Source organism: Balearica regulorum, chromosome 20 (genome assembly GCF_011004875.1).
Source record: "Balearica regulorum gibbericeps isolate bBalReg1 chromosome 20, bBalReg1.pri, whole genome shotgun sequence".
NCBI lineage: Eukaryota > Metazoa > Chordata > Aves > Gruiformes > Gruidae > Balearica > Balearica regulorum.
In genome coordinates, this window is record NC_046203.1 from 7315384 (window position 1) to 7337601 (window position 22218).

The following is a 22218-nucleotide window of genomic DNA, read 5'->3' on the forward strand; positions in this document are numbered from 1 at the left end:
GATCTTCTCTGATGTAATTGTTTATGGCGATTTATACCATTGGAGCATCTGGCTCAAAGCTTTTCCGAGTCCTGACGTGGCTTGAATGACACTGCAGATAGGATTTCAGGTTAAAAAGGAAGTGGAAAAAGAAAAGAACTCGGTTCCCGGTTTTGCTGAACAATGAGGGATTTTCTTGTTTCAGAGCATGTTGTATTTCATTACCTACAGGCTCTCCAATTGCTTTCCTGGAACTGTAAAAACCTCGCTATCAGATGTCTGCCTTGTATGACGACCAGCACATTATGAAAACCACAGTGCACAGCTACGGAGAGCAGCTGGAAACCCACCACCTCCCTCCTGCCAACTGGCTTGGGCCCTTCGCAGAGCCACCGGCGGACCGGTTGTCCTCCGAGGGAAGGGAAATGCCGTACTTTCTGTAGGTGGAGACGAGAAGCAGTGGAGAGGAGCACTTTCAGGGGGGGTTACTCCCAGGGAGCACTTGCCTGTGTCCAGGTTGCTGATTGCACACCACTGACTTCAACCTCTGACTCTTATCATCCTCTGTTGCAAAGAGCAGGATTGACTGGCAGCCAGATCCTTTGTAAACGTACATTACTCTCCAACAAAGCTGTCTGGATATTTCAGGCTCCGTGGCACTATCCCCCCCCCCGCCAATGACAGGTTGGGAAATAAATTAGCTTTTTATTCTGGCAAACTACACCATGACACTTGCATTGCTGATGGATGCCTTGCCAGGGTTCAACGGGCCGTTGTATCTTCCAGTTTGCCCACATACTGCAGAGACATATCCTTGTCCGTACGGAAAGTCTGGATCGCCAGTGGACAACAACTGCTCCTGCTCCCCGCACCGTTGACCCAGGATCTGTGTGTCCAGCCAGTCTCTCTGAACGGAGATACCTCACCAGTCCCTGCTGCTCTGCCAGGGGAGGAGATTATCAGCTGCTCCCTGCTCAAACAAGCCAACCAGAGGTCAAATGGCCAAGTCCAAAACAGTGTCAAGATCAAGTGAAGACAACAAGTTTGTATTAGAGGAAGATGGCAACCACTGGGAGGAGATATGTGACACAGCAGCTCAGGAAAGGTGCACATCCCCGATGTGATTTTTGAAATCTCAAGTGGATCTTGCATTCAGCTATGTGTTTCAGGTGCTCTGATTTCTCTCATGACCGGAGGGACAACTGGCCCACTCCTCTGCTGAGCAGGAACTGGAATTGAACGGAGCAGTGTGAACTTGGACAAAGTGACCAAAAGATAGAGGATATTCGTGTATCTCAGCTGCAGCTGCCTCGAGTCCTGCCAGCCACAGCTGTGAGACTCATGGACCATCTGAGTTGCCAGGTTTGTTTGCTGAACTCCACTGGCTTTGAAACATGCACAAACTACCCCTGGAGATTCGGCTGGGGCCTCCCTGCTGCTTTTGTTTGAGATTTAAAACCACAGTGGAAACCGGTTTTCAGATATGTTAGTACTGGAAATCGCTGAGCCAAGTTAAAGCTAACGATCTTTGAAAAATGTTTCTTGAGCACTGAGAGAAGTTTGGTGGTGCTCAGTCGGCAATGTTGTATCAGCGTCGGGATGGCTTTCTGGAAAATAAAACCTTGCTCAGTAAAGCCAGACCTGTCCCTGCTGTAGGGAACCGTTGCTGGGTGAGCGTCTCTCGTCTGCATGACCCAGAAGGGCAGCACAGATCTGCTATGCTTCCTCCAGCTTTAGCACCTGTGAAGGTGATCCAGCACGTCCCTTCATCTGCCATCTCCCAGGGAGCTCCACGACTGTGCAGACCAAAGAACTGCTAACCCCTTTCCAGCCACTGCGCTGGCCCATCGCCACGTGGTGTGTGAGCTTGTACCTGCCCTGCCAAGTTCCCCAGCTTCTACCTCCTCTGCGGCTACACGGGGTGCTGCCAGCACCGGGCCTTTGCCCGGGCCAGTATGTGCAAAATGGCTGAAATTGTACCAGCAATAAGGCCAGATCATTTCAGAGCAATCAGATGCCTCATTTCCTACATCTCTCAGGAGGACACTTGATAGTGAAGTGTCACATTCCTTCAGACATAAGCAAAATAAAGATTAAGACTAAACATGTCCTTGGTGTTAAGGAAAGATCTTCAGGAAGTGGTGTAGCTGCAGGGACTTGTGATGAAAAGGGCTTTTCCAGATACTGTCGCTGAGGGCAACACAGGGCCAAGCTACAGCATAGGAGAAGCTTGTCTCTGTGTCCACGACTGCAGGTGGGCATCAGCTTCTGATGAATCTCTTCCAGACGCAGAAGATGAGCTACACACTCCCAGATGGAGGTCAGTTTGTTGGCACAGGTTACTAGACAGATCCTTGTTTATGTGTCTCTCCTGCTAATCGCACAGAAGCATTAACATCTCCCCTGTCCCCTTTGTAGATAAGCAGGATATCCCAACAGTATTGGAGCAGAAGCAAACATCTCTAGCCCAGGGAAAAGACAGCGGATCCAGGAATGCAGTAGAGCACAGGTGACTCCTGGGTCATGCCAAGAGAGACCAGTTGAAGATGCAATAGCTAAAGATGAAGTTCTCTTTAAAACCATCTAAACTGAGTATTGGACAGCGTAACGGTATCACATCAGATGTATTAAAACCATATGCAACATGTGTAATGCGTAAACACAGAGTATCTGCAACACACCCAAACCCAACGTGACTCCTCCCTGCAATGCAAGTGCCTCCACACCTTCCCCATGCAATTTCCATGCCACCCTCCAAATCCTGGACAGGAGTTTGTCACTGTGCAACCCTGGCAATTGCCCTTGGGTGACTATCTTCAGGATCTTTCCCTGACAAGATTTTTGTTGTCTTTGTCCAGCAGCCGTAAAAACCTCTGTCCATTGTGCACGTCTGTGGTGGGTTGTGCCTGTGGTGGCTTTTGTGGCATGTCTTGCAGAGGACGGGTTCATTTTATATTCCAGGTTCCAATCCTCAGTTGAAAAGGAGGGGGTTGCAGTTATCTCTAGCGGTTTGCATATCTGAGCTGTAAAATTTATCTTGGCAGAAATCTAAGGAAGATCCCACTAATATTTGCACATTTTCTCCATGGGAAGGTAGGATAAAAGTCTCAAACTAAAAATGGGAAGAGAGAAATTATTTGTACTTCTGTCAGAGGACTTCCATCTTTAAATTACTTCAGCAAATACAGGAACACCAGCCTATATATTAGGTAACGGCCAGGCGTTCGGCAGAGGGGGCAGTGCTATCTGGAGCCTATGCAGATCTCTGAAAGTCTGCTTGACTCTAGACATAAGGATATACAAAGAAATATATTAAAATAGTAGATGGAAATATAGCACTCTGCAGTAAAAAAAACCAAAAGGGAGTGATTATGAGCAGGAATCTTGGCTCTATTGACTCTTTTTTTTTTTTTTTTTTTTTTTAAATAAAACAGAAAACGGCATCATGTTCCCAGGCACATGCTGGCAAACAGCAGGGACAGAGTCTGAGAGAATCTATATTTTATACTCTATAACTTAATATGGCTTTTGCATGATTTTAGTGTTTTTATTGGTTCTTAAGACATGCACAATATAAACACGTGAACCAGCCAGAAGTACAGCACATGGAGGGCTGGGCGCTGAGGGCGGCTGTCCAGCCATGCCAGCCTGCAGCTGGGAGGGAGCTGGGATTTTTGGGGACCACCCCTCGCCCGTGGTACGGTGCCAATCCTGCAAAGAGCTCCCCGTGGGCACAGGGGGCTGTGGCCAAGGATGACCTTATGTGGGGCAGGACTACAGCCTTATTCTGCACATTTGTGGTGCTGCACCGTAGTATTCAGCCAATGTTTCCACTTTCTAGTCAAGTCAGTGCTCAAATCACAACCTCAGCCCAAAAACAACACAAATCCAGACCCTTTGCTGCTTCTATCCCCTCACACCCTTCTCCCTGTCCTTCTTTTAGCCAGCCACAATGTCATCAAAAGGAAAAACAACACGCTTCAACATCGAGCATCCACCCAGTGCTCGGACGTACCTGCCTGCCTTGCTGCCCCCCACCCATCCCTGGCAGGGATTTCAGAGCTGCCATCAGACTCGGTCAGACTTGGTCTGCTCGTTCCTTCTGACATGCTGGATGCTTGCATGCCTCCCGGAGACACGTGGGGTGGGAACGGCGTGTTCTCCAGCTGAACGAGCTGCAAGACTTGTGCTACAGGTGAGCACGGCGGCTCCAGCCAGGCTGGCTGCATCCGACTCGACCGGGCTATCGCTTCACAGAAAGAGCCTTGCAAGTCCTACAACTTTGATCCACAGCAATAATTACAACAAATAAATCATGTCGTCGAGCTGATAAACTCCACGTTTCAAGCAGAAGGGCCTGACTTGGCTTGCAGAGCAGCTCACCAGGGCACTGGGCAGAGCCATCCTCTGCCTGGCACCACCGAAGGAGCCCCAGGCCAGACCCTGCCCGACTCCTCCCGCCCCGCAGCTCTCATCTCTGAGCCAGAATCACAGGTTTTTTTCCTATGGCACTGAGATCAGACCTCCAAGCGAACCAGACAAGCCTAGGATATTCATTGAGCATTCAGGAATAAATCTCTGCTCATTTCTTCTTTCTATTTTCTATATTTAAGGGGGAAACTTTAGAAGGGAAAAACAGACGTAAGCAAGTAATCATCAAAGAGAATTGAGAGAGGGCAAAAGCTGGCCATTTCCAAACTCTGGGCCAAGACCAGCTGTGACAGCCAGGGGAAACTCAGCTCCTCGCAGCCCCCCGTACATCCCTGCCTAATACTCTGCGAGGTGGTCCATTGTACAGACGCAACAGAGAAGCACAGCAAGGCTACACAACCTGTCCCAAAGTCTACGCAAAGCCTACGGCAGAGCAGAGAAGCGATCCACATCTCAAGTATGCATCCCAATTAAAAGACCATACCTTCTCCTGGATGTAGTTTTTCGCAAAAAATAACATACTTTACAACAACACTAGCAGCAAGTCACATCTCGGATAACCTCCTGCCCTAAGCAGAGTGTCCTGGTTCACTGCCTGCATCTCTCTCTCAATCTGCCCCCCAGGTGTTTTGCTGCAACATGGCATGCCCTGTTACAATAGTATTAATGTCTACACTAATTACTGCCTTTGTCAAAAAAGAAAAAAAAAAAAAAAGCCAAAAAAAGAGTCTATTTATTACTTGCTAGGGTTTAAATGAAATCCAGCCTCCCAGACACAAGACTGCAAACTTTCTTTTGTCTTCTTGTTGCAAAAGGATCTCATCTTTTCAGACGAGTTGGCTTGCCTTTTGCGTCCCAGAGTTCGGTGTGTGCCAGCTGTGCCCCGATGCCCGAGCTGGGGAGCACGCGCTGCACCTCTGGGCTCACGCTGTCACCTTGCACGCAGGGATTTAGATAAGAACACGCAGCACTCTGCTGATCTTTTTGGGGCTAAATGCAACTGTTAATTTGGAAACCAGAGTGCAGATGGCCGTACGGAGAGCTGTGTTGGGCAATACCGTACCCCGGCGATCTGAGACACACACAGGGCTGCCCATGCAGCTCGGGGAGGGGAGCACTAGAGTTCCTACAGGAAACCCACGGACCGGCTGCGGGGGCGAGCGGGCTGGTTTCGCAGACTCACTCGGACACCTGTGATGCCGGGATATCCAGGAGGCCCTTCTTTTCCCTTCAGTCCTTCGTTGCCTTTTTCTCCTTTCTCTCCTTCCAGGCCTTGCTCTCCTTTGTCTCCCTGTGGAAGAGAAGAGGGTGGGAGCCTTTCATACCCACTCAACACATGGGCCACTACACACAGGTCTTGCAAGGAAAAAAACCCCACCACATCATTAATATTTCAGGAGTCTGAGAGGAAGAGAGCCTGCAAGCAAAAGGATGAATGAGGATGAGTCATAATACACTTGACATTTAAAAAAAATGAGCAAAACCAGGTTTCTTTTTTTTTTTTTAAGTGTCTTGGCTGGAGGAGAAGGAACTTCCCCATTACACAGGGTAATCTGAACCCCTTTGCTTCTCCTGCAATAAGGCCTGAACCTCCCACGTGAGTGAGACAGGCAGAGGAGATCTGAAAGTCTCCCTTGCCTCACCCAGAAGCCCCGAGCTTGGGATGCTGAAAGGTTTTTAATAGGACGGGTTTGTCTGGAGCAGCCACTCGGCTCTTGCTGCCAAGCAGGAATCAGCCCAGGGCTCAAATAAACACTGTGAAACAGTGTCATCTTGCCCCGTGAAGGATTTGTGGTCTGAGCAGTAGGGATCATGTCAAATCACCGTTCTTATAATTGATGGCACAACGTTTTACGGAGACAATCAAAAAGGCCAATTCTGGCAGCAGCACCTACACTTGTGCAACCAACCGGCCTCGCCAGAGTCGTTTTCCACTTGCACCTGCGTTAGTGAGAGCACAGCAACATCTCTTCTGGTTAAACAAACGCTCCTCCAGCGAGCAGCGGCTCTTCTACTGTCCAGAGACACACTGAGGTTGAAAAGATCTGGTTTGGTTCAAGAACTCTTGGGGACAGTTAGTGGTGACAAGAGAATACAGAGGTCTTGACTGTCTTTAAGGAAGAGTCTTGTGGTCCAACAGTGAGCGATAAGCAGAAGTAGAGACACATGGCAAAGAGTTTAATTGTTGTGGTACCGGCTGCTTTTTCTTTCCATGGAACAAAACTGTTGGCCTGTTTGGAAAGGCCGGCTGCGCAGGGACAGAAATCAGAGTCCTGTTCCAAAGGCAAGGTAGCAAACTCACAGCAGCTAGATAAAGAGCGCAGTGCAAGCCCTGAGCAAGCACCTGGGGCTTTGCCAAGAGGAAGGGGATCTGGTTTCTTGCTAACAATGTTCTGGTCAGTGGTGCAGGGGAAAGCGATGGACAATTCTTGATTTCCCCTAGCAGGCCCAGGAATTCCTGATTAGTTGGAAATTTAATCTGTAAAGACTCAAATAAAACAGACAAATTGTTGGAAACTATATTTTGAAGAAGTTGACCTTTGTGGATATTTGGTCAGATGCCAAAAATGTGGGTAGAGGAGTGAAACAGGAGAAGGCCGTTATGTGGGCTTGCAAAAAAAAAAAAAAAAAAAAAAAAATCCTTTCAGGGAGCAGGGCAGAGGCTTATTGTACAGAGAACTCAGTAACTTCCTTGGCTTCAGCCTGCCCCGGGAACCACGGGGGCCTGAGCGCATGGAGATGTGCGTCAGAGCTGGAACGTGCCATGAGTGTGAGGTTTACCTTGACACCGTCTGGCCCGGGTGGCCCGCTGTCCCCTTCCAGCCCCGATTCTCCCTGCAAGACAGAAGCAAGCAACATAAGGCTGTGCCCACACACGCTTTTTTTGCCAGCTGACTCGTGGCAGTGAGTCGGGCTGCAGTGACAGGAGCCCAGCCCTGCACTGACACATATCCAGCCTCATACCCTAACGCTGAACAAGCTCTTCGTGGAGCAAGAGCAGGAGTTCAGCCTCTTGCTTTATTCTGAGCTGTAGTTTCTCCTCCCCAGACCCCGCTGCTGGCCTGTGGGAAGACTCTTGTGAGTGAAAAAGGGGCTCAGTCCGTATTCATTTAACCTGGGGCTTCCCCAGCCTGCTCCAACCACTGACCTTAGTCCTGAGAAGGGACGAGAGCCACTGCCGGCTTCAATCCATGCATTCATCCCATCCCTGGCTCCCTCCCACGCGTGCATAGTATAGCCAGTGTTCCCCTGCTTAATGCCCGCCTTCTGCTCCAGCCTCTCCCTGCCCCGTGCGGACTGCACCGGCCGGGGAACAGCACGGGTCTGTTCCCACACGGCCCCTTTCATCCGTGAGGTCGTCGCAGCACTTTGCAAACGACACCGTAGCATCGGAGAGGCTCACGTAAGATGAGCTCAAGCTGACAGGCTCTGTGAGGATGGTGTTTCCACCAGCCACAGAAGAAGGGCCAGGAGGATTACGGGGTGCCCGGAGCAGGCATGTCTGCGCAGGCTGTGGGGGGACAGGGAACAGACCCTCTGGGGAACTGGTAGAGCAGAGAAGTCCTACCAGAAGGTGACTGTACTTACTCTTTGGCCAATGAGACCTTGCTCTCCAGGGACTCCCAACAGGCCAGGATCACCCTACAAAGAAGCAACCACAGACATGGAGACAAGCTGTTTATGGACAGCAAGTGAGCATGAAGCGCTTCCCATTGCGCCCCTCATTTTGACCTTTTGTTTCCTTCTCCCACACGAACACCTTCATTTCAGTTTGCAAGGGGGTCCGAAGGACAGGCTGGCATCACCGGCACCTCTGCTCGCGGAAGGCCGTTGCACACCTCGTGGGCTCTGTCGCAATGATGCTCAACGGGACAGGCGTCCTGGAGCGGTTTGTGCTGCCTGCAGCCGCAGAGCCAGAAGGCATTCCCTGGGCATGGCCCTTTGGTAGGAAAAGCAGCAATGCTGGGTGCAATGCGGCAGATACAGCCGAGCGAGGAAGAAGAAAGCTGACGGCTCTTTGAGCCCCAGCGTGACTGAGGAAGGTGGAGAAGAACCTGAATCTTTGATGGCACCAAAATAAATGAACTGAAGGTGCCTAGGGCTGGCAAACAAACGGATCTTGGCGACAGCCTCCGAAGTTGCACAACGGCCGTAGGGTAGCTACCTCCCATGTGTGCCCATCCAAGCTAGCTGCTTTGCAGGACAGAGAGCTTGGGAAATGCAGAGGGAGAAGGAGAAAAAGGTTTGACGTATCCATACATCTCGTCTTGCAGCAAACTGCAAGTGATGACCGTCCAGAGCAACCGCAGCCTGTCCCAGCACGGGACTCTCTCTCTCTGACCCCCCAGCAAGGACGTGTTGCCCTAACAGCAGGTAAAGGGGTGTTTGTGCAAATCATTGTGTCCTGTTCCCGAGGAGGGCAGCCAGGAGCACGGGAGCTGAAACACTCGTGCACTATCAGGATGCCAAAGACACGGTAGCTCCAGTGAAGTGTCAGAAGATTTGCCAAGGAAAACATGGCAAAGGATGGGCTGGGGGTGGGGAGCGAAGAACAGCAAAGAGGAAATTGCATTTAATCCCCACATAGAGTGTGTTCAAAAGCTCTGCACACAGGAGTGAACCTTCAAACCAAGCGGAAAGGGGGCGAGGATAAAATAAAAACCCCTCTGAGCTGCTCAGCACAGGGATCTTATTCAAACAAAGAGATGGTTTTTACAGGCCTTTCCATGTGGACAAGAAGGTGCATTCATGGCTCTGGAGCAGGGCACCCTTCCCCCATAACCATTAGAGGAGTTCAGTCCCCACAGAGCTGAGGCTTGGAAACTGTGGCAGGACCTTGTCTGAGGGTATTTTTAAGTTTGGGACCTTCCTAAGACTCTTCTTGTTTCAAATTAGAAGCTGCCTGGATCTCTGGGTCTCAAGGACTCCCCTCTCCACTCAGATTTTGGATCTGCAGAAGAGTTGAGCTTCATTTCCAAGGTCCTTCACAGCTCTCGAGGCAGAAGACCCCTGGGACGGTGCTTCTCCCCAGCACTGACAGCCTTCCCCCCTCAGGATGGGGCTTAGGAATTTGTAACCGAGGGCTTACAGTTAACCTGATTTTATTTTTTAAACTTTCTCTTTTGCTGAATATGCTGTTTGATTTGGCTGCTGGAGGGTGAACCCGCAACGTTACCCAGTCCTGCAGTACCGGGAATTGCTGTCATCCCCCTGGTCTGACAGAGAAATTGCACTAAGGGTTTTTCTTACCTTCATGCCAGGTTCACCTGCGAGGCCAGGTTGTCCCATTGAGCCAGGCGGTCCCTGGGAAAAAAAAAAAAAAAAAGATAATGAAAAAACCCATTGTAACCAAGTAGAAAGCAAGATCAAAGACATAATTCCTTTAGCAGAGCCCTCCTGGGACAGCGGAGCCCTGGTTGCAATGTAATTACCTCCCCGGAGCTGGCTCAGGGTACGCAGCATCAAAGAGGCCCAGTACCCCTCGTGCCTGGTTCCTGGGGGGGCTCTGCTCGTCTCTCATGCCTCCCCTCTCCCCAGCCCCGCGGCAGCCCCCCAGCCGCCCCTGCCAAGCACCTCTCTCTAACTCCTTCCAACTCCTCTGCTTTCTAAGGTTAGTAACCACGCCGTGGAGCAGCACTGGGACTAGTTAGGAAAGAAGGGAAAAGGTCCAGAATTAAACTTGAAAGCCCTTCACAAGGGTCCAGCAGGTTGGCTGATACAGCGGGTAACAAAAAACGTTCAGCTGTTCTCTTGCTCCCTGCAACCACACCTCTCCATGACCGCTGGTGTGAGCACATTCTCCGCGCCACCAGCCTCGTTAGGGCGAAGCGTTAACGCAGCCGCAGGGTTTGCACCCGCAGTGAATTGCCTTTGCAGGAGCAGCTGCCCCAGATGCCACAGCCTCAAGCTGAGCCATTGGCCCCATGTTCCTGGAGAGCCAGGTAACGGTGCTGCCAGCTCCAGGACAGCTAACGGGAGCCAAGAACATCAAGGCCACACCAAACTCTCCCGCACAAACTTTGGCCAAATTAGCCTTGACATTCATCACCCGCTTTCTCTGGCAGTAACGGGCCAGCAAACAACCTAACGCCAACGACTGGGCCTGGACCAGAAACCCAGAGCCCAGGGCTGCTGCCAGGCTGAAAGAAAGCGGTTGACAGATGAGATAACGTGGCCCTGTCTATCTGAGCGGAGAGGCTTGGCATCCCTCAGAGCGCTGAAAACGACTGCCTGGCCTGGAAAACTATGGAAAGTGAGTTAGAAAGAGGGAAGATGAGAGAATGACCTTGGGAACTGTTACTCGGTGTCCAGCTGCCACATGTGGCCTTGCAATAGAGGCCTTGCAATAAATTCATTAGATACCTTTGGTACAGAGATCAGTTGGGAGCTTTAATCTTTGTACATTTTCTACTACCTCTGGGAAGCATGGGAAATGATAATCTGTGAAACAAGTCCAAGGATGGGACAGCAAAGCTTGTCTTTAAAAGGATTTGAGTGGTTTATTTACTTATGACAACAATCTCCCTTCTCCTTGCAGTTAGGAATAAAGGGAAAAAAGAGCACATAATCAAGGGAGCACTCAGCTGCCCAGGGAATAAAGCCAGTTCCTGGCTTGCTGAAATGGATTCAAGCAGAGGAGGGAGCAGGGTGCGCGTTGGGTTTACGAACAAGTGGTCAAGTCACGCAATGAGAAAATTTAAGCTCCAATGAAAGCAAAAATCCTGCTTTGGTTTCTCCAGAGGTGCCAGTGCAGAGAAAGGCTCCTGGAAGAGTCACAGATTTGAATAAAGCTCTGTACTTTCTTGGTTGGCAGCATCCAGAGTAGCTCGGTAGCAGCTTTCCAGCTCCCCAGTGTGGTTTACCACGCTGTGAGCGAGCTCCATCCAGTCTAGCAGCCATGAGAATGGAAACTTTCATGACTCATACACTTTGCAGTAGACTGCATTAAAAGGCACCTTCGCTGCTGTTTTCACAACCAAGTGAAACATCATTATCTATATTACAGCTCGGGACCTATGGAAAGGAGCTACCCAAGGGGAACTGGCACATCTGGTACATGCAGCCAAGACTATAATACTTCAAGGGGAGTGAAAGCAAGCCAAGACTGCAGACAACTTAGGGGGAAACCATGGAGGCATCTCCTGCATGCCATCGGGCCACCGTTTGGCAGCTGCTGCTGCTTTGGTTATGGTGTGTTTGTGCCATTGCTTCATGGCAACGGCAACCCGAAAGCAGAGTCAACCGCAAAGGTATTTCTCTGAGCTTCTTCCACTGGCTGCAGCGGCTGGTGACGGCACTGCCACAGCAATCCAGGCAGGCTGACAAAACTGTCTTGTCAGCAACGGCACCAGGGAGTGGGAGAGACTAGTTTTCAGTTTGAATTGTTGTTGTATTTGGTCCCTGACTCTGCACCCTAGTGCAGAAAGGTGGTCCCTGGTGTGGTCGTAGAGCCATGCCTGGGATTCGCTTGTCAGCGTGGTCAGCTTTGAAACGTTTCTCTTGTTGTGAAGATGGGTCTGCACATCTACCAACTGGGTGTCTATAGCCTGTGATGAAAATGATGCTTGAATTTCTGATTTTCACAATTTGCTTTGGAAGTTGACTTTCAGACTTGAGGGAAATCCTTCCTGCTCGTGTCCCCAGGTGTGGGAGGATGCACCTCTGCACTTTTACTCCTCCCTCAGTCCTGCTACTCTTAATGCAAGCGGAAAACAAATAGGAGCAAAGATCAGACCTACCTTATGCCCGATTTCTCCCAAAGGCCCAGGTGGCCCCTGTGGTCCTTGTGGACCCTGAAAGAGAAAGACACAAGGCTCTTTTCATACAACTGTTTCCATTTCTGAAGGGCCATCGCTTCCATGGTCTGTAAGATAAAACAGCAGTTCCCTCCTACATCCCAGCGGAGCTACGCAGTGTGCAAGAGATGGCCAGTGAGATGGAGAGGCCAGCAATGGGTGTGCTGAGGCACCTTAACAGTTCCGGGCAGTCCCCACAGACACAGCGAGCAGGAGATGACCCTTCTTCCTGCTTTGGTGGTCCTGTTGGCCCTCCTTGAGGTCTGTGCCTTCACCTGTCATCTCCAGTGCCTCCCCCAAAGCTGTGGGCTCAGTTCTGACCATCAGCCTCTCTCCTGGTTCCCCTTCCGCTCTCCTTACCAGCCCAGTCCAACTCCTCCTGTTACATCTGACCCTGTCCCAGACCAAACCTTGCCCTTCTTTTCTCCCTTCCCTTCCGAAATCCAGCCCAGGCTGTATCCTACCCTCTCCCTGGTTGATCCACAGCCCCCTTTTGCTTTTCAGGGGTCTGACCTTGTCTTTCCTCATGCCTCCTAGGACACTAGCCAAGTCTTTCACATCTCTGACCACGGTGGAGCTGGCAAGGACAGAGAAGCTGGGAATGGGAATAAGTGGTGGGGAAGAGACAGACAGAGAAAGAAATGAAGTGTCTGTGTGTGAGCAAGGAAAGACAGATGAAGAGAGAGTGATAAGACACTTGCCGGGTCGCCTGGAGCCCCTTTTGCTCCTGGAGGTCCAGAAGGTCCTTGGATACCCTAGAAAAATCAAAAACGCCAAGGTCAGCTCCAACCCCAAAGCAACCCTTCATGCCTATCGGCAGTAACATGCATCTCATAAATGCTTCAGTGACATAAACGTGAGACACTGTCCAAATTCTTCCTCTTGGACCAGGACTCAAAACTTACAGACTTGAGTGAAACAGACGTTATGAAAGGAAGCACAAGAGATGGACACTTACTGGGAAGCCACGTGCTCCTGTCTCCCCAGTCTCACCCATCTTCCCCTGTGAACACAGTTACAGCGATTAGCAGCTGGGAACGTGCTGAGACACCCGTGGCGCTTTGGCCAGGAGCAGCTGCAGTTCTCTGGGCACAGTGTAGGTGTGGGTACCCCCACGGGGCACTGACACCATGCCAGGTTTGGCAGGCACTGGCTGTCACCGAGGACATACCTGCAGCCCATCTGGCCCCAGCTTTCCTGGCTCCCCTGGTCGGCCCTGCAAAGCAAAAAGACAAAGACACATTGGCAGGAGCACAAACTATTGGTGATGCTCTTCTGCCCCAGCCCACCTGCTCTTGCATTTTTGCGCATTAAAAATCCCCTCCAGTTCCCTGCAGCTTTTGAGAGGCCAAACACCCAGCATCCTGCCCTGAGGAACACCCCAGTCAGCAGGGACTCTGGGCAATGGGCTGCATGACCTAAGGTTTTTTGAGCACACAGTGCTTTGGAGGAAGCTGGGATTTCGCAGGAGACTCAGCACAGTCCTGCCTGGCAGGGCATGAAATAAGGGAGACTGCCCATCCAAACTGCATTCACAGGGCCATGTGTGCCTGTCCTGGGTTCGGCTGGGATAGAGTTAATTTTCACCAGAAGCTGGGATGGGAGACAGCTAGGACAGGTGACCCAAACTAGTCAAAGGGGATATTCCATACCATGTGATGTCATGCTCAGCATAAAAGGGGGCTAGTCGGGGAGGGGGGTGCGGCTCCAGGACGTGTGGCTCGGGGACGGTCTGGCTTTGGGACTGGTCTGAGCACGTGGTTTGAGTTGTACGGTCATTGGGTGAGAAACTGCATCATGTATCACCAGTTTTGTATATTCTGTTATCAGTACTCTTGCTGTTATTTCCCTCTCCCTTTCCTGTCCCAGTAAATTATCCTTACCCCACCCCACGAGGTTTTGCCTTTGTCTTTCCATTCTCCTCCCCATTCTGCTGGAGCGAGCGGCCGTGTGGTGCTCAGCTGTGGCTGGGGCTGAACCACGACAGTGCCATGCAGGGGATGAAGCCTGTGACGTTCAATGCCAGGACGAGGGTCCAGCTCGGCCACACTACTCTCACATCAGGCTGCTGCAGAAACTCTCCCATAGACCACTCTGAAAGCCTGTCCTGGAGCAGGCTCACCTTGGATGAGGGTCTGCTCAGGCAGGGTACCTGCCAGGCTCTCTTTGCACCAGGCATCTCCTGCCCTGTGTTTTCTCCTGTCCTGATCAGGAGGTAACAGGAAGTACATCAGAACAGACATGTATTCCTTTAGGTCATATTTTGCCAGTTGCGTTAAATTGCTCTGATATTTGTGCTAAATTCGGATTAACAGTCAAGCGTGCGCACTGCCAGTTAAAGCTACTCCCCTTCCTGTGAGGGACCCTGTTATTTTAGCAGAGGCCCTTTTATGTTTGTGGATGGCCTCTCTATTCAGGGTCTCAGACCCCAGCCGTAAGGACGTAAGCCACGTTGGACAGATTTTACCCCGGCTGCACAAAAGACTCATCCCTGCTGGCTGATCCTCATGGAGCGATTGAACATCCCCTGTTCCTGGAGGAGGACGTGACCTTGATCATGCCCAGAGCATTTCACAACGCAGCTAAGAGCAGTTTCAGCCAAGCTGGCCGCCCACTGGCACTCACCTTGACACCTCGTGACCCCGGCTCACCTACTGGTCCATCAGGCCCTCTGGCACCCTGGAAAAAGGCAAAAAAGAGGCAAAAATAAGAACACAGAGTATGTATCTCATTGGAAAATACAGCAGTCACCCTAGCTTTAGCCACCAGGAAAATCCATGAAATCAACCCTGGCTAAGCCAACCCGTACCTGGTTGGGTTGAGCACAGCAGCGTGGAGCCCAGGACCCAACAGACCCCTTCTGCGTTTGTTGCTTCATTTCTCACCATTTACCAGCACACAGCACCAAAATACTATTTATTCCTGTTAAACCAACTACCAACCACTAACCAAAGCCAGAGGAGAAAGGCAGGCCAGGAGCAGTGTTATTTTCAGACAACGGTTACATGACAAGAGTGTTGTCAATGCGCAGATTTGCAGTTCTAGCCTTACTGACATCAACCCCCTTCCTTCCCAGAAACCTCGCTTTTCCAACTGCCCCTGCCCTCAACCCTGGGCACACCACACTGTCTGATGGTCACAATCAGGGCAATAAAGCTACAAAACATAGAGAGGCACACAAGCCCCCACCATACGGTACCTTCGCAACTATCCTGGGCCCCCAACTGCTCCCAAAGAGCAGGGTCCGTTTGCTGGCAGCCGAACTCCAAGCCTTCGGTTCCAGCTACCTGCTATTTAAAGAACTGGCTGCTGTTAAGGATCAGGCAGGTGCTCATGCATATGCACGCTGGGAGGAGCGCAGCCTGCCTGCTTCGGCACGTCTGGTCCTATGCCCGGCATCTGCTCCCGGGCGCGTGCGAGCGTGCAGCAGGCGTGAGGACCTCGGGAGGTGTACGGGGCACGCGCACTGCTGCTAATGCTCATGGCATGTTAAGAGTCCAGACGGTGAGTGATGCTGGACGTGATTAGCTAAAACTGAACAGCTCGTGGTACAGCTCGGGCATCCTCGAGGAAGGGGTGTCCTTGTTCTTCCAGAGGGTGCTAGGCAAGGAGAACACAGGTCTCGAGGAGGGGATAACTGTGACCTAGCTTTCAAGCTCGTTTCAGAAGAGCTGAACAGGCAACCCTCTGCACCATCTGAACCCCAGAAACCAGCACGTCACAGAGAATAGAGCGAGCCATGGTCAGGGAAAATAAAACAGTAAAAAAAGGGCCTATCGACAGACTCTATTAATGCACGTCATGTTCATAATGGGGCCATGAGCTCAGTTGGGACTCTTAGGCGCTACTGCAATATAAATAATAAATAAAAACACAGAGTGGTGCTAGAATGTAGTGGTAAGAGGAATCCTGAGAGCAGGCCAACGTGGAAATAGAGAAAACAGGAGCCAATGTGCTTAATCGGGATGCAAACCAAGTGCCAAAAGTAATAACAGGGCTAGGGAGCCAATGTGTTAGAAAAGCAACTCCAGTATGACAGGCAAAGAGAGAGAGACTCACAAAGAACGGCAGTGTAACAGCAGAAGACGTATAGGAAATGTAGCCAAATTATTACAGCAGACAAACATTGTCAATATAAAATAATGCAAAAACTTTTACTGTGCTTGGCAAAACCCTGTGCTGCTGAGCGTACCAGAGATTAAATAACCAAAAGCCTGTATTGCATGCCAGTAAGACACAGCTCTAAAGAATGCTCAGCCTGGTCTCCAGGACAGACGGACAGGGGACTGTGCGCCAGATGGGAACACCACAACCAAATGGGGTGTTTCACAGATCGGCGCTTTGCTACACTAATGTAATGCCAGGTCTCACCAGCCCTAGACCCCAAGTGCCCCAGCTCATGCTGGCCACTAGATCAGAGAGCAGCAAAGACCAAAAGTTTTATTAATCCACGTCCCCGTAAACCTCAAAGCGCAATGACATAAACCAGAAGGTAATTTAAAAGCAGGGCTACTGACAGCTCAAGGCAGACTCAGTTGGAGTAGTGGGAGAGCAGGGCTTGGAGGCATCTGGGGAGCTGCCCGGTAACCCAGCAAAATTCACAGACCTGCCCTGGGCTGGGTACTGGGCTGCCCAAAGAGAAGGGAGGCGTCAGCATCTGCATGGCACTGGCACCCTGGGAAAGTACCCTGCCACCCAACTTCTCATCCTCCCTGGAAAACACAATGTTTTCCTCCTCTTTGAATAGCCATTTGGATATTTTGTGCAATTACACCTTTACTATCTGAGAGGATGGGATGACCTTCTTGTGAAGAAGGGGAAGGATGTGCAGAGGGAAGGATTCAGTAGCTCAGCCCTGGTGTTGCCGGTGGAGGGAGCAGGGATCAGAGGCAAGTGGAACATGGAAACAACGGTATGACCCAGGTTAGAGGTTTCCATTCCAGGACAGATGCTGCCAGGGAAGGCAAGTGGGATGCATCTTGCCCCTCTAGACCTGTCTTCTGTAGCCTATCCTGCCCTGTCCAGCTCCCTTTGCCTTCTGGGCTGCTCTGAGCTGGGTGGAGGCTGTTGGGTGCCCTCAGCGCTGCAGCAAGGGCAGCCATGGCTCTGGTTCTCAGCGGTCCAACCTGGCAGGGCTGGCTGGCTGGGGAAGTGTTTACAGTATCCTCCTTTCTTCCAGCAGAGCCCTGTCACCGGCATCGCAGGATCTGCCAGGGCAATCTCACTTCACAGCAGTCACCTGCCTAATCCCATCACAACACATCTCATTGGCATCTGACCTGAAGAAGGAGAAAGTGACCCTGTATTCGCAAATGCATGGGGCAAGCTTCATCTTCTCCAGCCTTCTGGGCCGAAACCCAGGATAAAGGCCTCCCCTAATTCGCCCTGACATGAAAGGCTACATTTAGTCAATTAGTTAAATCTTTAAAACTCTTTTACTGACAACGCCGGTTAGAGATGAGTGAGTGAGGGCCTGGCAGCTCTCCAGTGAGCGTCCCATGCCAAGTGCCGCAAAGCACAGCACGGTGCCTTCCCTCTGCACAGCTTGGCCTTGCAGGCAGGGCTGAGTGCAGCTCCCCGGGCTTCCCTTGGACCCTCGGTGCTTCAAAATTAACTGAGCAGGCAGGCACGTCTACCCCGAGCGTGGCACGGCAGAGGGACCGGGGCAGAGAGGCGTCTTGGGGAACGTCGTCCTAAGGGCATGTGCAGCACGGACCTGTCCTAAGAACGGGGTAAGGAGGGTGCAGAGTAAGGCACGGCTTTATCACTGGTGTTGGCATCTCTAGGAGCCCATAAAACAGAGAAGGAAGCTTTTCTTTAGTCTGTGTTAGTATTTATATGGCAGTACACAGCGCAGGAGAGGTCCCGCTGGGCCAGGGCTGTACAAACAGTGCAAGCTCCAAGTAGCTTTACAATGTAAACAGGAAAAAAAAGGAGGGTTAAACTGAGATCTGTCCACTCCTTTGCACATGGGCAGCCAAGGCACAGAGAGATACAGGTTCATGGCTGATGGAGCACTTGAGAACCTGCTCAACTCTTTCACCAAAGGCAGCTGGACATGAATATGCGGCTCAAAGGCATCGCCAGATCCATCTCAAAGCAGCTCACCTGAGGTCACGCAGGGAGTCACAGCACAGGGACGTGCCTGGGCAGCCCCACTGCAGCACATGAGGCACAAAACCAAGTGTCATCACTCAGTGCTACCTAAAGACATGAGTTTCCCATTTTGGTTGTGTTGTCAGGCAGGAGGAGCCAAACTGGTACTGCGCAGGAAATCACAGCTCTGCGACCCTGCGTCCGCACGCCGATGCTCCAGCTGCAGTAAGTCACGCTTGCGCTGAGGTCCTGGATCTCAGCAGGCAGCGAGACACTCGGGGCTGGGCAGAGCCCAGCATTTTCTAAATTCTAGTTTCAGTGTCTTATGCAGGCACATTTCTCACTCTAACCCTTGTGTAGGTCCCCATGGAGCTGTGTAGTAGAAAGCTAGCGTTAAGTCCTTGCAAGTCTCACCTGCAGTCACATTCTGCCTGCTGTAATCATGAGTTATCTTTAATGTAGTTTCCAGAAACGGTAGCAAAGCAGGTCACAGTGCCACAGGATCAGTGGGTACACAGGCCAAGACAGCATTTCCCTCAGAGACGTGCAATACCGAGCAGCACTATCAGCAATCCCAGACTAAACAAAGTGTTACGGTGTTGGCTAGATATGAGCGGTGTCAGCTCACAAACGCAGAGGAATTCAGCTCCAGGCTTTGCAACTCAGGTTTATTGCTAGTCCATGTGAGGCAATCGAGATAGACTCTGCTGCTGGAGTGGACAACATTCCTGCAGAACAGAGCTAAATACTCAATAAGGTGTTTCTGCAAAGCAGCGCTGCATTTCCCCGTTTAAAGAGATACTCAGAGCTCAAAGAGAGAGAGTAGCCAGCCTCTGACTAGCAGCAGCAGCTCCTTTCCAGAAATCCAAAGCTTCTTCCTTACCCCTCTACCCAAATAGTGGTATTTCACTATCGCAGTCTGGCCAAATGAAAACCAAGCAGATGCCTTGACTGAAGCTGAAGGGAGACGTTGCTGGCCATAGCTAACTTTTCCTCAAGCACTTCTAATACTTTTTCAGTCAACTAAAAAGATGCCCAGGAGCAAAACAATATACCTCTGCTTCTTTTCCATGAACAACTTCTCAGCCGGGCCTGGAAAAAGCAACTATTTTCAGGTTTGCTTAGATAACGCCACTTCATAAATGCCTAGCATTTACAAATTCCTGCAGCAAGCGATGCTGCGAAGCATCGGGTCCGTGCGGCAGAGAGATAGCGGTCCCCTCCCGCGCAGAGCTGCAGAGTGCTGGGAGTGCAGGTGTGCAACGCCTTATCTCGTCTTTGCAGGCTTCACCTGGGCAATAGTTCATGCAGGAGCTTGAGGAACGAACGGCACAGTAGAAAAGAGAAATATGCTTTGAGATTTGAAAAGCTCCTCTGAGTCGCCTGAGCCAGTACCCGGCATCCCTTCCAGTGAGAGGATAAAATGCCAGAAATATAGATAGATGCCTTGGCCAGAAGAACGGGACAAGGTAAGTCACTTTACAGAAGGATTTCTGGTGCAGCTTTATGATTTGAGTTGCAAAGTCATGGCTCCAGTTGATATTTAACATTTTGCAGGGATTCTCAGTCAATACCTGGGGTTTTTTTGATATTGCTATCCTCAAAAGAGGATGCTGGAGACCACACGATTTCCTGCTGTGAAGTGCTGATTAACAGAAATGCGCTTTTGAATTTAAGTGAGACAGGGCGAGAGACTTGCTGAATCAGCTGCCTCCAAATTTAAACCTTGATTTGGTTAAATAGTTAGGTTTAAACATGTGCATAGCTGTCATTAGCTGAACGTTAAGCACATGTCCAAGTGCTACACTGAATACAGATGAAGCGAGATAAGTCTGGGCTCACATGTCCAAGTTTCTTGTCCTTAGGGAAGAGGAGCGGGGAAACTGCATTTATGGGAGATTGTTCATTATCAGTTTGATGGGCTAAACAAAGACTTGGGAAGGAACGATAGCCCTGTCGTGACTAAAAAGGTGGTTACAAATTTAAAAGAATTTTCTTTTTAAAATTTGTGCTTATATCTTGACAATACAAAAGCTATCAGAACATAAATACAGACCCCCAAAAGTCTCCATTGTTCTTTACAATCAAAACCATATTTGCTATTTACGTTTTCTTCAAAAGCAAAATTACTTTAATGAAGTATCCACAAACAGAGCTCATGGAATCCACAAACATCTGGCGGAGGCTGCATTCATGTTTCCACTCTGAATTGAATTATGTCCCTTTTGTAAGCTAGGATAGACAGAGGGTAATGTCTGAAATTACAATTGGGGGATCATTTCCCCATCCTGAGAAAACCAAGAGCTGGAATAGCAGGACAAACTAAGCAAACAAAGAATACTATGTGCCTGGAATGTCTTCTGAGCATAGGAAGGGTAGGAAAACGTGAGAAAGAGATATACAAACCAGAAATCCTCCAGGCAGGAGATCTGCTGCTCCTTACAACACTGAGTTTTTCCCACATCATATTCACTGAAATCTGCAGGATTTCAGAGCAGAGCCCAAGTTCCTCCTCTCTGCTGGGAATCCTAGAAAGCTGTCTGTCTGTCTCACAAATTCTGTACGGATTATATCGCTGCGGTGCTCAAACACACCAAACTCCACCACGCAGCGGGTGTTGAGGGCAGGATCAGCCCAGGGCACCAGCAGCAGATCCACACGCTCAGCGCCCGCTGGCAGAGGCTTACCCCTCTCTGACACCCGTGTCCTTAGGGCAAGATCAAGACCTTAAAGCACCCTCTTCCCCAGGCACTGCCTCCTGTTCTACCTCCACGTTCTGCACTTCCTGGGGTGACTTCTTGTAGGCTCTGCAGCCAGCCGGGATAGAGGATCACTGCATTTCTGGTTTTCACGGCTGGGAGGCACTTTGAAGTCAGGGCTTCCTCAGTGGAGGAATGTCCAGGGACTGGCACAGGGTCTGCTGGACTCAACATCTGGAGAGGAAACGTGACCCAAGGCCATGAAGCTGAGTATCTCTACCATGCGGTATGTCATTTTGAGGATGAACAGCGCTGGCAGCAGTTGGTGTCCTGCAGGATTTATCCTGAGGGTTTGGCACCCTCTCTCTGGATCTAGCTACACCCAAGGACAGGTCCCTGCTCTGCCAGCCAACCTCCTTTCTTAGGAGTCGAATCCAGCCTTGCCCTTGGTTTTACCTTATGTGATAATATCCCCTTTGTCATTCCTGACAGTATGAGCAGAGCTGAAACCAACCTGGCCAGCTGTACCTTCCTTGTGGGTTGAGGACTTCAGGCCAACGCCGATGTACGAAGCGGAAGATTTATGCGAGTGAACCTCACACAACCCAGGAGCCGAACACCGCAGCTGCACATGGCTGCCTGCCGTAAGGAGAGGCTCGGTGCCGGGGCATGCGGCTGGCATCCCTGGCTGGCGGCTGGGAGGAGGCGGCGCTGGGACTCCTCTGTCAGTGCGTACATTAAAGGCACTGGCAGAAATGTCTGATGCCCTCAGAGCACTCATGTCTCCAAGAGCCTGCACAGTCGGCAGCCTGGATTCACTCGGAAGGTGTTTCCCGTTCAGCTCTGCGCTGCAGTTTTACCTTGAGATATTTTCTGCCATCCACTCAAAGCCTCCTGTGAAAGAATGCCTCCAGTGTCGCATCCGTCGTGATCACGGATGTCCTGGACAGCTCGGTTAATTGCTGCTATGTAGCACAGAGAACCCTCGCTCCCCAGGGACCCTCTGAGAGCGGAGCTGGGGAATGAGATCCACTGGCCTTCCCACCAAGGAGAACAGAGAGGCAAAGAAGCTGTTTTGCCCAGCCACAAGATAAAAGCTGAACCCTGATATGCATCTGCTGGGCTTGGACATTACTGGTATCCTTCTAGCTGTGCTTTTAAAGCTTAAAGCAGTTCCAGAGTACATAACTCTGTGGTTATAAAGCTTTCTAGTTGGT

The 22218-nt window shown here is 50.7% G+C and overlaps 1 protein-coding gene across 3 annotated transcripts in view; it reads right to left on the bottom strand.

Moving 5' to 3' along the window:
* Nucleotides 1-22218, bottom strand: part of COL27A1 (collagen type XXVII alpha 1 chain) — a 162479-nt gene that overhangs the window by 31666 nt on the left and 108595 nt on the right. For all 3 annotated transcript variants that reach the window (XR_012838465.1, XM_075772219.1, XM_075772221.1), the window contains 9 exons: nt 14832-14885; nt 13378-13422; nt 13165-13209; nt 12908-12961; nt 12150-12203; nt 9661-9714; nt 7999-8052; nt 7192-7245; nt 5594-5701 (listed from right to left, as the gene is read on the bottom strand). Coding sequence is in view for 2 of the 3 variants with exons in the window: in XM_075772219.1 (XP_075628334.1) it covers nt 5594-5701; nt 7192-7245; nt 7999-8052; nt 9661-9714; nt 12150-12203; nt 12908-12961; nt 13165-13209; nt 13378-13422; nt 14832-14885 (522 nt within the window). In the remaining variant the exon portion in view is untranslated. The remainder of the gene's footprint in view (nt 1-5593; nt 5702-7191; nt 7246-7998; nt 8053-9660; nt 9715-12149; nt 12204-12907; nt 12962-13164; nt 13210-13377; nt 13423-14831; nt 14886-22218) is intronic.